Raw genomic sequence first — 13729 nt, 5'->3', positions numbered from 1 at the left:
GAACACTCAGTGGTTTGAGCATTGGCCTGCTAAACCCAGGGTTCTGAGTTCAATCCTTGAGGGGGCCATTTGGGGCAAAAATTGGGGATTGGTCCTGCTTTGAGCAGGGGGTTGGACTAGATGACCTCCTGAGGTCCCTTCCAACCCTGATATTCTATGACTCTATGACTTATGAGGAGAACTGGGATTGTTTAGTCTGCAGAAGAGAAGAATGAGGGGGGATTTGATAGCTGCTTTCAACTAGGTGGTGGAATCTCCTTCCTTAGAAGTTTTTAAGGTCAGGCTTGACAAAGCCCTGGCTGGGATGATTTAATTGGGGATCGGTCCTGCTTTGAGCAGGGGGTTGGACTAGATGACCTCCTGAGGTCCCTTCCAACCCTGATATTCTATGATTCTATGACATAGCACACAGCAGTGGTTTTCAAACTACGGATCGCGACCCAGTACTGGGTTGCGGAATGGAAGGCACTGGGTCGCAGCAGCTCTGATCAGCACTGCTGACTGGGCCACTAAAAGTCCTGTTGGCGGTGCTGACCGGCTAGGGAGGCTAGTTCCTCCCTGTTCCAACACCGCACTGTGCCCTGTAAGCAACCAGCAGCAGGTCCGGCTCCTAGGCGGCAGGGCCATGGGGCTCCACATGCTGCCCCTGCCCTGAGCATCAGCTCCGCACTCCCATTGGGCGTGAACTGGCCAATGGGAGCAGGGTGGGGGGAACGGTGCCTGCGGGTGAGCGCTGCGTGGAGCCGCTTCCGCACCTCCGCCTAGAAACTGCACCTGCTGCTGGCCGCTTCCAGGGCGCAGTGCAGTCCACAGTGCCAGGACAGGCAGGAAGCCTGCCTTACCACCCCTGATGTGCCACTGACCGGAAGCCGCCCAAGGTAAGCCTACGCCCTAACCCTGCACCCCAATCCCCTGCCTCAGCCCTGAGTCCCCTCCCCAGACCCGGAGCCACCTCCTGCACCCCAAAACCTCAGCCCCACCCCAGAGCCTGCACCCCCAGCCCAGAGCCATGACTCCCTCCCACACTCCAATCCCCTACCGCAGCCCAGAGGCCCCTCCCATACCCTGAAGCCCTCATTCCCAGCCCCACCCCACAGCACTCACCCCTGCACTCCAACCCTCTGCCCCAGCTCTGAGCCCCTCCCACTCCCCAACCCCCTAATCCCCAGCTCCGCTGGGTCGTGGGCATCAACAATTTTCTTCAACTGGGTCATCGGGAAAAAAGTTTGAAAACCACTGGCATGCAACATTCTGACTCATTGCTATGGGAGAAGATAATCACCTATGTGTCTGTAGACGGCAGGTGTTGCTCCTTGCCAGAGTTTTAGTAAGCCTTCCTCTTGAACAATCCCTGCTGCAGTACGTAGCATGCCACGGTAGGGTACAGCTCTTCTGGCAGCAGCTCCATATCGACAAACAGCAGCTTCACCTTGGATCTGCAGCCGTGTTTTCGTGAGATCCAGGGGAAAGGTTGCTAGCAAAAAATATCAGGGAACACAGCTGAACAAGGGCACATCCTGCAGAACAGATTGTTGCGAAACACAGGCTGGCAGCATTTGGTTTGCCGCAGGCACTGTTAGCAAGTGCTCATCCTGACTGAGACAGGAGGCTCATTATTCATGGTGCCTTTTGACAAGATAGCAAAAAAATACATCAATCGCCTTTCATTCTATCCCAAGTTCTTCCCCTTCCAAATCCAATGCTTACCACCTGCCCCACTTTTGAAGTTTCTTTGGAGAAGCATTTGGAGTTTCTGGAAGATGCTGGAGCACGTCAAATCCTTGTCAGTTACTCCCACCCTTTTACATACTCTGTGACCAAGACTTTGGTGTACACAATGCAGTTGGGCAGGTCAGGCACCCCCTTATTCTCAAGTGGCCACTCTGCATTTCCAGTCTGTGCCCAGAGGGAAAACACACTCTGCAGAGCCAGTAATCTCCCCATCCCCATGCAGGGGAGCATGAAATGGGAAGATGTTTGACTGGCTCCATCCCACGATGTGGGGAAGGTGCTTTGAGCAGAGGGGGAAGCAATCTTCTATTGGCGTGGATTAATAGAAGATTACTTTTCCCCATTGGAACAAAGCAGAACCAGGGAAGAAAGTGTCCCGCAATCCCTTCCCTATGCTGCTTCTGGGGCAGTGCAGTTACACGCTGCCCTTACATTAAAAAAAAAACTTGAGAACAGCTAGGCTGCTGGTGTGCTGAGACCACCGCTTCCTCTGCTAACCAACATTGCCTTGTATTTCCCAGGCTGTCTGTATCCATCGGTTGTCACTTGTTTTATACTTAGATTGTAATCTCTGTGTAGTACAGACTATCTCTTGGTTCTATGTTTGTACAGAGCCTAGCACAATGGGGTTCAGGTCCATGACTAGGGCTCCTAGGCACTACAGTAATATAAATAATAAACAACACTAATAATAATACTTAGGGATGCCAGTAAAGTCACAGTATAGTCCCATATTATAAGTTATTATTTCTTGTACTGGGTATCTTTAAACAAAAGAGAACCCTTAAATCACTAGGACATTGCACCAAGTTTGCATGTACAAATTAATAGTTTACACTACATAGATATTACAAAATATCAAATTATTTATCACAATGCAGCATTGTATAGGCGTTTCCTCTCCCGTAAATATCTGCTATCATTTTATTGCACTGACACCTGTCTCTAAAGACAGTTCTGCTGTAATTGGAAACTAGATTAGATCTCTTTTTGGGGTGAAGGAGGAGTGCTACTCTAGGCAAATTACTCACAGTCAAGTTCAACGGATTGTTCTTCGTTTTTGGTGTTCTATCAGAAATAAGAGTACATTGCACATTTAAATCACTCACAACTTGTCTTGGTTTGCTATTGCATCCCACTGTTCTCAACAGCAGAGATTTAGGGCTAGTCTACACTGGCAGTGCTTTAACATGGCTTGTGTGGTCATGGCACAGCTCTCCCAGCGCTCTAAAAAAAACCCACCTCCATGAGAAGCGCGGCTCCCAGTGCTGGGGTACTGTTTACACAAGCACTTTACAGTGCTGAAACTTGCTTCACTCAGGGGCGTGCTTTTTCACACCCTTGAGCGAGAAAGTTGCAGTGCTGTAAATTGCCAGTGTAAACAAGCCCCCAGAACTGAAATACCTACTGCGGAGCAACACCAAGTTTGCAAAGCTGCAGACCCGGAGAAACCATGTGATGTAATATATTTTGCAACCTGCAATACACAGACAAGTATAAAGAGCAGAGGCCAGTGTAACAAGTTCCCTGCGCTGGGAAGTTGTTGAACGTTGAGGCAGCAGTGAACAGAGAGCTGGGGGAATGGGGCTGAGTATTTTCCCTGCCTCCCACCCCAGTCAATCACGACTCCCTTCCCTCTAATAAAATCATAGTGGCTAGTACCTAGTTCTGCAACCACCGCTGCACAGGCTGACAGGGTGAACTTACTGGCTCGGGGCCATCTCTCTGGGAAAGGCAAACTCCTCTCCTCCTGGGGTAGCATTGAGCATGTAACATAACAGGCTCACTCACCTACCCACCCGAAATAATTAAAAGTCAGTGAGTGAGTCACTCTCCTGAGGTCATTTTCCTAAAGTTCCAGCCGCACCAAGGAGCACTCACCCCACACCGTCTCCTGATAAACAGACTCTAAAGTCTCTGCTCAGTGACATAATTAAGTCCTACAGAGAGGCTTCTGGGAAATGTAGTCTTTCATCTTATCTCGTTTTCACGTGCAGTAGTGAAAGTTGGTTTTTAAACACAGTTATTTATTGCCAGTTGCTGATATTCAAAAATCATGAGTCAGGTCCGCAAAATCATGAGATTGACTTAAACATAATCATAGAATAGAATCACAGAATATCAGGGTTGGAAGGGACCTCAGGAGGTCATCTAGTCCAACCCCCTGCTCAAAGCAGGACCAATCCCCAATTAAATCATCCCAGCCAGGGCTTTCTCAAGCCTGACCTTAAAAACATCTAAGGAAGGAGATTCCACCACCTCCCTAGGTAATGCATTCCAGTGTTTCACCACCCTCCAAGTGAAAAAGTTTTTCCTAATATCCAACCTAAACCTCCCACACTGCAACTTGAGACCATTACTCCTTGTTCTGTCATCTGCTACCACTGAGAACAGTCTAGATCCAACCTCTTTGGAACCCCCTTTCAGGTAGTTGAAAGCAGCTATCAAATCCCCCCTCATTCTTCTCTTCCGCAGACTAAACAATCCCAGTTCCCTCAGCCTCTCTTCATAAGTCATGTGTTCTAGTCCCCTAATCATTTTTGTTGCCCTCCGCTGGACTTTTTCCAATTGTTCCACATTCTTCTTGTAGTGTGGGGACCAAAACTGGACACAGTACTCCAGATGAGGCCTCATCAATGTCGAATAGAGGGGAATGATCACGTCTCCTGATCTGTTTGGCAATGCCCCTACGTATACATCCCAAATGCCATTGGCCTTCTTGGCAACAAGGGCACACTGTTGACTCATATCCAGCTTCTCGTCCACTGTAACCCCTAAGTCCTTTTCTGCAGAACTGCTGCCAAGCCATTCGGTCCCTAATCTGTAGTGGTGCATGGGATTCTTCCGTCCTAAGTGCAGGACCCTGCACTTGTCCTTGTTGAACCTCATCAGATTTCTTTTGGCCCAATCCTCTAATTTGTCTAGGTCCCTCTGTATCCTATCCCTACCCTCCAGTGTATCTACCTCTCCTCCCAATTTAGTGTCATCTGCAAACTTGCTGAGGGTGCAATCCACACCATCCTCCAGATCATTTATGAAGATATTGAACAAAACCGGCCTCAGGACCAACTCTTGGGGCACTCCACTTGATACCGGCTGCCAACTAGACATGAAGCCATTGATCACTACCCATTGAGTCCAACAATCTAGCCAACTTTCTATCCACCTTATAGTGCATTCATCCAGCCCATACTTCTTTAACTTGCTGGCAAGAATACTGTAGGAGACCGTGTCAAAAGCTTTGCTAAAGTCAAGGAACAACACATACACCACTCTCCCCTCATCCACAGAGCCAGCTATCTCATCATAGAAGGCAATTAGATTAGTCAGGCATGACTTGCCCTTGGTGAATCCATGCTGACTGTTCCTGATCACTTTCCTCTCCTCTAAGTGCTTCAGAATTGATTCCTTGAGGACCTGCTCCATGATTTTTCCAGGGACTGAGATGAGGCTGACTGGCCTGTAGTTCCCAGGATCCTCCTTCTTCCCTTTTTTAAAGATGGGCACTACATTAGCCTTTTTCCAGACGTCCGGGACTTCCCCGGATCGCCATGAGTTTTCAGAGATAATGGCCAATGGCTCTGCAATCACATCCGCCAACTCCTTTAGCACTCTCAGATGCAGCGCATCCAGCCCCATGGACTTGTGCACGTCCAGCTTTTCTAAATAGTCCCGAACCACTTCTTTCTCCACAGAGGGCTGGTCACCTCCTCCCCATGCTGTGCTGCCCAATGCAGTAGTCTGGGAGCTGACCTTGTTCGTGAAGACGGAGGCAAAAAAGCATTGAGTACATTAGCTTTTTCCACATCCTCTGTCACTAGGTTGCCTCCCTCATTCAGTAAGGGGCCCACACTTTCCTTGACTTTCTTCTTGTTGCTAACATACCTGAAGAAACCCTTCTTGTTACTTTTAACATCTCTTCCTAGCTGCAACTCCAAGTGTGATTTGGCCTTCCTGATTTCACTCCTGCATCCCCGAGCAATATTTTTATACTCTTCCCTGGTCATTTGTCCAATCTTCCACTTCTTGGAAGCTTCTTTTTTGTGTTCAAGATCAGCAAGGATTTCACTGTTAAGCCAAGCTGGTCGCCTGCCATATTTACTATTCTTTCTACACATCGGGATGGTTTGTCCCTGTAACCTCAATAAGGATTCTTTAAAATAAAGCCAGCTCTCCTGGACTCCTTTCCCCCTCATGTTGTTCTCCCAGAGGATCCTGCCCATCAGTTCCCTGAGGGAGTCAAAGTCTGCTTTTCTGAAGTCCGGGGTCCGTATTCTGCTGCTCTCCTTTCTTCCCTGTGTCAGGATCTTGAACTCGACCATCTCATGGTCACTGCCTCCCAGGTTCCCATCCACTTTACTAATTCTTCCCGGTTTGTGAGCAGCAGGTCAAGAAGAGCTCTGCCCCTAGTTGGTTCCTCCAGCACTTGCACCAGGAAATTGTCCCTTACCCTTTCCAAAAACTTCCTGGATAATCTGTGCACCGCTATATTGCTCTCCCAGCAGATATCAGGGTGATTGAAGTCTCCCATGAGAACCAGGGCCTGCGATCTAGTAACTTCCGTGAGTTGCCGGACTATATATATAATTAGACTATATATGTATATATATTTGCCTTCAGTTATTTGAGTGGTTAGAGTTCACGTTTTCAAACTCTGCTCTGGAATCATGAGGGCTAGAAACTTTTTTTTCCGAGATGAAAGCTGAGATTCTCACATAGTCAGGACTCCAGCACAGGGGTGCTATTTCAGATTTTAACCGTGATTTCAGAGGCTACTTAGGCACCTGAAAACTCTAGGTGTGATGTTTTGTTTTGTTTTTTGTTTTGTGTTGCAGATAAGTTAGAAATTAACTGCTTGGAACACTGTATCTAATTCCTATATAAAGAAAGAAAAACACCAATTAAAGCCATATTTTAAGTTTATATGTAAATTTAGAACAATCTGGAGAGAATACCTCAATGCTTGGGTTTGGAAATATCTTGTATCAGTTTTGGAGCCTTAGCACAGATATCAGAAACACAAGTTTGATACTTTATACACTACCTTTAGTAGAGATAAATAAAAATAAATAAAATTTGCCTAATATCTGCTTACTTTCTCTGACACACACTGTGTTACCACAATTATCCACTCTATTTTAGTCAATTGTTTTTTCACTCCACTAAAAAGATATTTACTTAATTTTAACATGCACAGTTAAGTTTTTTCCCCCTCTTTAATTAAGAATAGGAATTTGTTTAATTATTTTGGCATTTCTGTTTACTGATCACAATCATATATGTTACTCATTAATATTTGAATCCATCATTACTATTAGTATCGGACTTGGAACTGCATTTATTTTCATGTAAATTTTAAGTTATTTTACAGATATAATAAAAAATATAATTTGAAAATAAGCAACCTTCATCTGCACAGTGCCTAAAGTTTTGTGTTTAGCTTTTTTTAAAAAAAACTGGCACTGCTAAGGTGAGTACAAGCTAAATTTAAATTCTAGAAGGATACTATTATTTGATGGTGTGTGTGTTGGGGAGAGTGTGTGGGAGACTGAAGGTGTGTGTGTATGAGATTGTGTGTGCTGAATGATTGTGTCAGCACACTCAGGCTGGCCTTACCATGAGGCAAACTGAGGCGGCCACCTCTGGTGCCAGACTGGGGGGGGGGGGCACCAATAGGACCCAGAGTGTAGAAAATTGTGTCTGCTGCTAGTGCATATGTATTATTTCTGCTCTACATGCACAGGGATGGTGGAGTGCTGTGCTGGAGGAAGGAGGGTACAAGAGACTTAACAGGCAGGCAGGAGAAAAGGTGAGAGGGAACAACAGAAAGCAGCAGGATCTGCAGGGAGAGAGAGGAGGAGGAGCCTCTTATGTACCTCTGTAGCACCCCAGGAGCCTGGACTGGTTGACACCAGCTTCTCAGGGAGCTTCCTGTTTCCTGCTGCTTCCCTGAACCCTCTTGAGGAGAACAGGCAGTCAACTGAAGTAGTAGGAGCCAGTTAGGCCCTGCTACCAGCCTGCTTATTTGTCCCCTTCAACTGAGTGTTGAGAGCCACTATCGCTGGCACAGAACAGCAGTCATGAGTGAAAAAAGAAAACACCCCTCTGGGGCAGCATTCAGAAAAAGAAAGCAAGCAAAGGAAGCTTTTCTAGCTAAGCAGGAAGCAGTTCTCCTGAGATACATAGACACAAATGTTCACAGTGAGCCTTCCGGCCCCAGTGAGGATGTGAGTGGTGAGGAGATGCCTGATCGTCCAGTTAGTCAGAGTGCAGGTGACCTGGCAGCTACTGCAGCATCCATATCTCCATCTCAAATGGATGTAACCATGCACATTTCTGAAGAAAAGTGTAGATTAGAGAAGAGTGTGGTGGAGGCGCAAGAAACAGGTGCTGCTGAGTTTAGTTCCTTAAGTTTAGATGATCCAGGACTGTGGACCCAGTTGAGCAGTAGCCTGAGGGACTTCCCTGTACTGCATGGACCACAGCAAGTGAAAAATGTCATGTTCCCCACAGACAATGAAAATAGAAGTTTTCATTCAACACATTACTGGCGTGAAATCCCCAATGGTGACAAAGTGGAGAGGCCATGGCTTATGTACTCAAAAACCCAGAATGCTGCATACTGTTTTTGTTGCAAACTCTTCCAGTCTAATGTTCCAGCCACATTGGGTTCTAGAGGAACAAAGGACTGGAAAAATCTGTCTAGAAATCTGGCATGCCATGAGAAGGCAGGAAATCACCAGAGAGCATTCCATAGGTGGAAAGAGCTTGAGATGAGACTAAGGTTAAGGGCCAGCATAGATGATCTGCATCAAGAGAAGATTGCATCAGAGTCTCTTTACTGGCAAAATGTTCTGAAAAGGCTCATTGCCATTGTGAGAATGCTTGCTACCCAAAACCTAGCACCGCGTGGCACTTCAGATCAGCTGTATGTGCCAAACAATGGAAACTTCCTTAAAGTTGTGGAGCTGATTGCTGAGTTTGATGTTGTACTCCAGGAGCATCTAAGCAGAGTCACCACCCAAGAAATGTACACACACCACTACCTTGGAAAAACAATTCAAAATGGGATCATACAGTTACTGGCAACAAAAGTCAAACAGAAGATTGTGGCAGATCTGAAGTCAGCAAGATAGTACTCTATTATTCTGGACTGCACACCTGACCTCAGCCATATGAAACTGTAGGGAGCCAGGGTGGCTTCCCTCCGAACCAGAGGGTAAAGAGCCACCCTCTCAGCCTGAGTGGGCGGTGCCAGACCAAGCTTACGCCAATCCCCGGAAGGGAGGGGTGGGACAGGAAGTACAAAGGGCAGGACCCTTTGCCCAGTGAGGAGAGCACCAGGGAGGGAGACAGACACAGGCTGCTCCCTCGCGATCCTGCTGCCGACCCAGGGGAGGCCCGGGCCCAGGAGGAACCTGACCGGGAGGAAGGCCTGTGGCGACCAGGACTGCCAGCCGCTGAGTACCCGGAGGACCTGGAGGGGCCAGGCGGTAACCCACGCCAGCATGAGCCCGACACAGAGAGGGAGCTGGAGCTGCCAACAGCGGAATACCTGGACGAGCTGGAGGGACTGGAGAGACCCACTTGAGAAACCGGGTAGGAAGTAGCCCAGGGGCAGAACTGCTCTGTGGGGTGGGTGTGTTTGGTCAGCGTGCGCGGATGGCCCCCCGCTGACCCAGCAGCAGGACCTTCACCTCCCGCCACTGTCAGGGTCCTGGGCTGGAACGCAGTGCAGTTGGGTGGGCCTGCGTTCCCCTACCCTGGCCAACCTGCCTTGGGTAGCAAAACTGTGCGCTACCAACCCGTGCCGGCGCTCCCCGGCCCAAGGGGCGCGCCGCAGACTCGTGCCGGCGCTCCCCGGCCCAAGGGGCGCGCCGCAGACTCGTGCCGGCACACCTTTCCCACTAATTCCCCAGTGCCCGAAAGGTGTGACTAAGGCCTGCCAGTGGGGCCATAGCTCTCCATCGCCCCCTAGGGGCTCGAAACCTGTCACAGGAACAAATGACTTTAATGGTGCATTTTGTAAGAACAGCAGAACCTAGTGAAAATGTCCCTGCAATGGTGACTGTCAGAAAGCATTTTCTAGAATTTATTGACCTTGATGATACTACAGGAGCTGGTATGAAAAATGTGCTTCTTAAAAAGCTGGAAGATATGGGAATTGCGATAGATGACATGTGAGGTCAGGGCTACGATAATGTGTCAACATGAGAGGAAAGAACAGAAGAGTGCAGACACGGATCCGAGAGTTAAAGCCTCGAGGTTTTTTTGTCCCATGCAGTTCTTATTCATTGAACTTGGTGGTCAGTGATGCAGCATCAGCTTCTAGAGAGGCTGCTGAATTGTTTAATGTAATTCAAAGCATCTATGTATATTTCTCTGCATCAACTCATCGATGGCAAATTTTGAAGCAACATCTGAGAACATCCTCCTGACACTAAAACCACTGAGTGCCACACGATGGAAAAGTCGAATGGAGGCTGTCATAAATATAAAGGGAAAGGTAAACCCCTTTAAAATCCCTCCTGGCCAGGGAAAAGCTCCTCTCACCTGTAAAGGGTTAAGAAGCTAAAGGTAACCTCCCTGGCACCTGACCAAAATGACCAATGAGGAGACAAGATACTTTCAAAAGCTGGGAGGAGGGAGAGAAACAAAGGGTCTGTGTGTCTGTCTATATTCTGTCTTTGCCGGGGATAGACCAGGAATGGAGTCTTAGAACTTTTAGTAAGTAATCTAGCTAGGTACGTGTTAGATTATGATTTCTTTAAATGGCTGAGAAAAGAACTGTGCTGAATAGAATAACTATTTCTGTCTGTGAATCTTTTTTGTAACTTAAGGTTTTGCCTAGAGGGGTTCTCTATGTTTTGAATCTAATTACCCTGTAAGGTATCTACCATCCTGATTTTACAGGGGGGATTTCTTTATTTCTATTTACTTCTATTTTTATTAAAAGTCTTCTTGTAAGAAAACTGAATGCTTTTTCATTGTTCTCAGATCCAAGGGTTTGGGTCTGTGGTCACCTATGCAAATTGGTGAGGCTTTTTATCCAACATTTCCCAGGAAAGGGGGGGTGCAAGTGTTGGGAGGATTGTTCATTGTTCTTAAGATCCAAGGGTCTGGGTCTGTAGTCACCTAGGCAAACTGGTGGGGCTTTTTACCAAACCTTGTCCAGGAAGTGGGGTGCAAGGTTTTGGGAAGTATTTTGGGGGGAAGGACGTGTCCAAACAGCTCTTCCGCAGTAACCAGTATTAGTTTGGTGATGGTAGCGGCCAATCCAAGGACAAAGGGTGGAATATTTTGTACCTTGGGGAAGTTTTGACCTAAGCTGGTAAAGATAAGCTTAGGAGGTTTTTCATGCAGGTCCCCACATCTGTACCCTAGAGTTCAGAGTGGGGGAGGAACCTTGACAGAGGCGATAAAGCCTATCAAACACCAAATTGGGAAGATAGATGATGCTATAGTTGCCGTTATGGAGGATAATGCTATGACAGGAACTATTTGTGGGAGAACAGTGGCAGAGGGAAATAGAATCACCAGAAACATACATAACTTCAAATTTCTGTGTGGCTTAGTGTTATGGCATAACATACTGTTTGAAATAAATGTTGTAAGCAAGAGACTCCAAGGTGTTGACCTTGATATAGCTGGAGCAATGGAACAACTGGACAAAGCAAAGTCATACCTACAGTCTTACTGGTCAGATGAGGGATTTCAAAACATTCTGAAGAGTGCATAGAAGCTGGCAGAGGAACTTCATACTGAAGCTATTTTCCCACCCGTTCAAGAATACAAGCGTCACCGAAGAAGACGGCATTTTGATTACGAGGCATGGGATAATCCCATAAGAGACCCCAAACAACAATTCAAAGTTGAATTCTTTAACCAGGTGCTAGATTGTGCAATACAGTCACTTGAGGAACGTTTCATGCAGCTCAAGGAACACAGCGGTATATTTGGGATGTTGTATGATATTCCAAAACTCCTCACTATACCTGAAGAAGACCTACACCAGCAATGCAAGGCACTAGAGACAGTGTTGACCCATGATGACATGTGCTATATTGATGCGAGTGATTTAGGTGATGAACTGAAAGTCCTTTCAAGATGCATTTCAGCAGGGATCAACTCCAAAGGCTGTTCTGGAATGTAGGTGCACAAATAAGATGACCACCCTCTTTCCAAATGCTTTTTTTTGCTCTGCGTATACGTCTAACACTTCCTGTAACAGTTGCCAGTGGAGAACGCAGCTTCTCCAAGCTGAAGCTAATAAAAACACATCTACACTCCACAATGACACAGGAGAGGCTGGTCGGCCTTGCAACCATCTCAATAGAGCATGAGCTGGGCCAGACTGTGGACCTTCAGGAAGCAGTTCAAATCTTTACAACCAAGAAGGCACCGAAAGCACCACTTTGATTATTCAAACAGATAAAAATGCCAGTGTTTACTATGCAGACAAGAAAAGTTGTTGGATCATATTAAAGAAGTTCTGTATTAAAATCACAAATGAGTTTGATTCCCCATGGTTTAAATTCCAGGCTATTACTAATTAAGAGGTCTCTTGGTTTTTGGTACTGTTTCTCTTCCTCTATGTGTGAAACTTGCAAGCTGCTAATTGCCTTAGTACATTTTAAGACAGAGTCTGTTCTCAAAGCAATACTCTGTAACAACAGAAACAGCACCCAGAGACTCCCCGCCCTTTTGTTGTATTAACAATTGTGATTAAAATAGAAATAGAGGATGTATGTGGATGGATGCTTGGTGTGGATAATAACTGAATGATCAGGGAGGTGCCAGCCTAAGAATCCAGTGTTCATCAGCTGAAGAAGGCGTCAAGTGGAAATAACCAGAGGACCCCCCGGAGGGCAGACTGGAATCCACCCAACCGCCTCAAGAATGGGAGAACCAAAGAACAAGATAACATCTAGCAGCACGGAGCCGTCAGGAATGTGCTTTCTGCTGATTGATTCAGCAACAGCATGATGAAGCAATTCCCATAGACTGGCATAGGAAGAAATTCCTATAAAAATGGACTCTAGAAAGTGAGAACTTTGGGGTCTGATTCTGCAAACCAACTTCCAGGAGCATCAGATGAGCATCTGACAAGGCCCTGCTCCCTCCTCATGTCCAGGCCACCTGGCCAGTGGCTTGGCATGAGCAACTCTAAGGCTGGTAACTATGATAACAACCTTGCAGAACCTGTGTGTGTGTGTGTGTGTGTGTGTGTGAATGAATGTGTGAATAAATATGAGATTGAATGGAATGTTCTAGCTATAACTAACGGCTTACTATGATTCTTTCTGTATCCACAATAAATGTGGTATTTTGCCTTTTCCCCTTTAATAAGATCTTGCTGGTTTTTATTTTATTGGTATAACAAAGTTACATTTGCTGTTCAGGCATTTGAAAGTTAAGTGTTACTTAAAATTTTTGAACAAGGCATTTTAAGTTGTTAGTTCTCTTTTATTGGGGTAGGTAGAAGAGCAGTACCATGAGAGGATTAGAACAGGAAGAAGGCAGAATTGAGACCTTTCAAAGTTTTGGCCCAAGCGAGGGAGCATGGGCGCATCATTTGAGCTCCCCACCTCAGGTGCCAAAATGTTGTGAGCTGGCCCTGAGCACACTGTCTCTTTAAGCCAAGCATGTAGGAGTCTGAACACTTGTTCAGTACAGCAGTAGCAGCAGCTCCTACTCCTGAGTCAGAGGAACATGCACAGTCAGGCATCTGTCCCCACCTCCCTAGCTCAGCAGAGACCCACTCGGGCACAGCCACCTCTAGCATCAGATGAGCTCCTCTAGTGCTGCACCAGCCGTGGATCAGCTTCCCAGGGAAGAGGAGACTGCCAGGGTGACAGGAGCTGGGCAACCGGAGAGTGGCGGCTGCTGGCTGAGCAACCAGCTCTGGGAGGGGTGCTACAGGTGGGGGCTGAGACAAATTTTCAGGTGGCTATAGTCCCTGCAAATCCCCCCTTGCACCACCCTGTTTGTAAAATTA

The 13729-nt window shown here is 46.8% G+C and overlaps 1 protein-coding gene across 2 annotated transcripts in view; it reads right to left on the bottom strand.

Moving 5' to 3' along the window:
* Nucleotides 1-3623, bottom strand: part of SLC25A27 (solute carrier family 25 member 27) — a 28215-nt gene extending 24592 nt beyond the window's left edge. Inside the window, exons 1-2 of one of the 2 annotated variants that reach the window (XM_073335801.1) lie at nucleotides 3394-3623; nucleotides 1283-1474 (exon numbers count right to left, since the gene is read on the bottom strand). In XM_073335801.1, coding sequence (XP_073191902.1) covers nucleotides 1283-1474; nucleotides 3394-3493 — 292 coding nt within the window. In that variant the 5' untranslated portion in view covers nucleotides 3494-3623. The remainder of the gene's footprint in view (nucleotides 1-1282; nucleotides 1475-3393) is intronic. The other variant, XM_073335802.1, reaches the window with a different exon arrangement.
* Nucleotides 3624-13729: the final 10106 nt, after the last annotated feature.

This window comes from Lepidochelys kempii, chromosome 3 (assembly GCF_965140285.1).
Source record: "Lepidochelys kempii isolate rLepKem1 chromosome 3, rLepKem1.hap1, whole genome shotgun sequence".
Taxonomy (NCBI): Eukaryota; Metazoa; Chordata; order Testudines; family Cheloniidae; genus Lepidochelys; species Lepidochelys kempii.
This window is presented reverse-complemented; position numbering and strand designations above follow the sequence as displayed.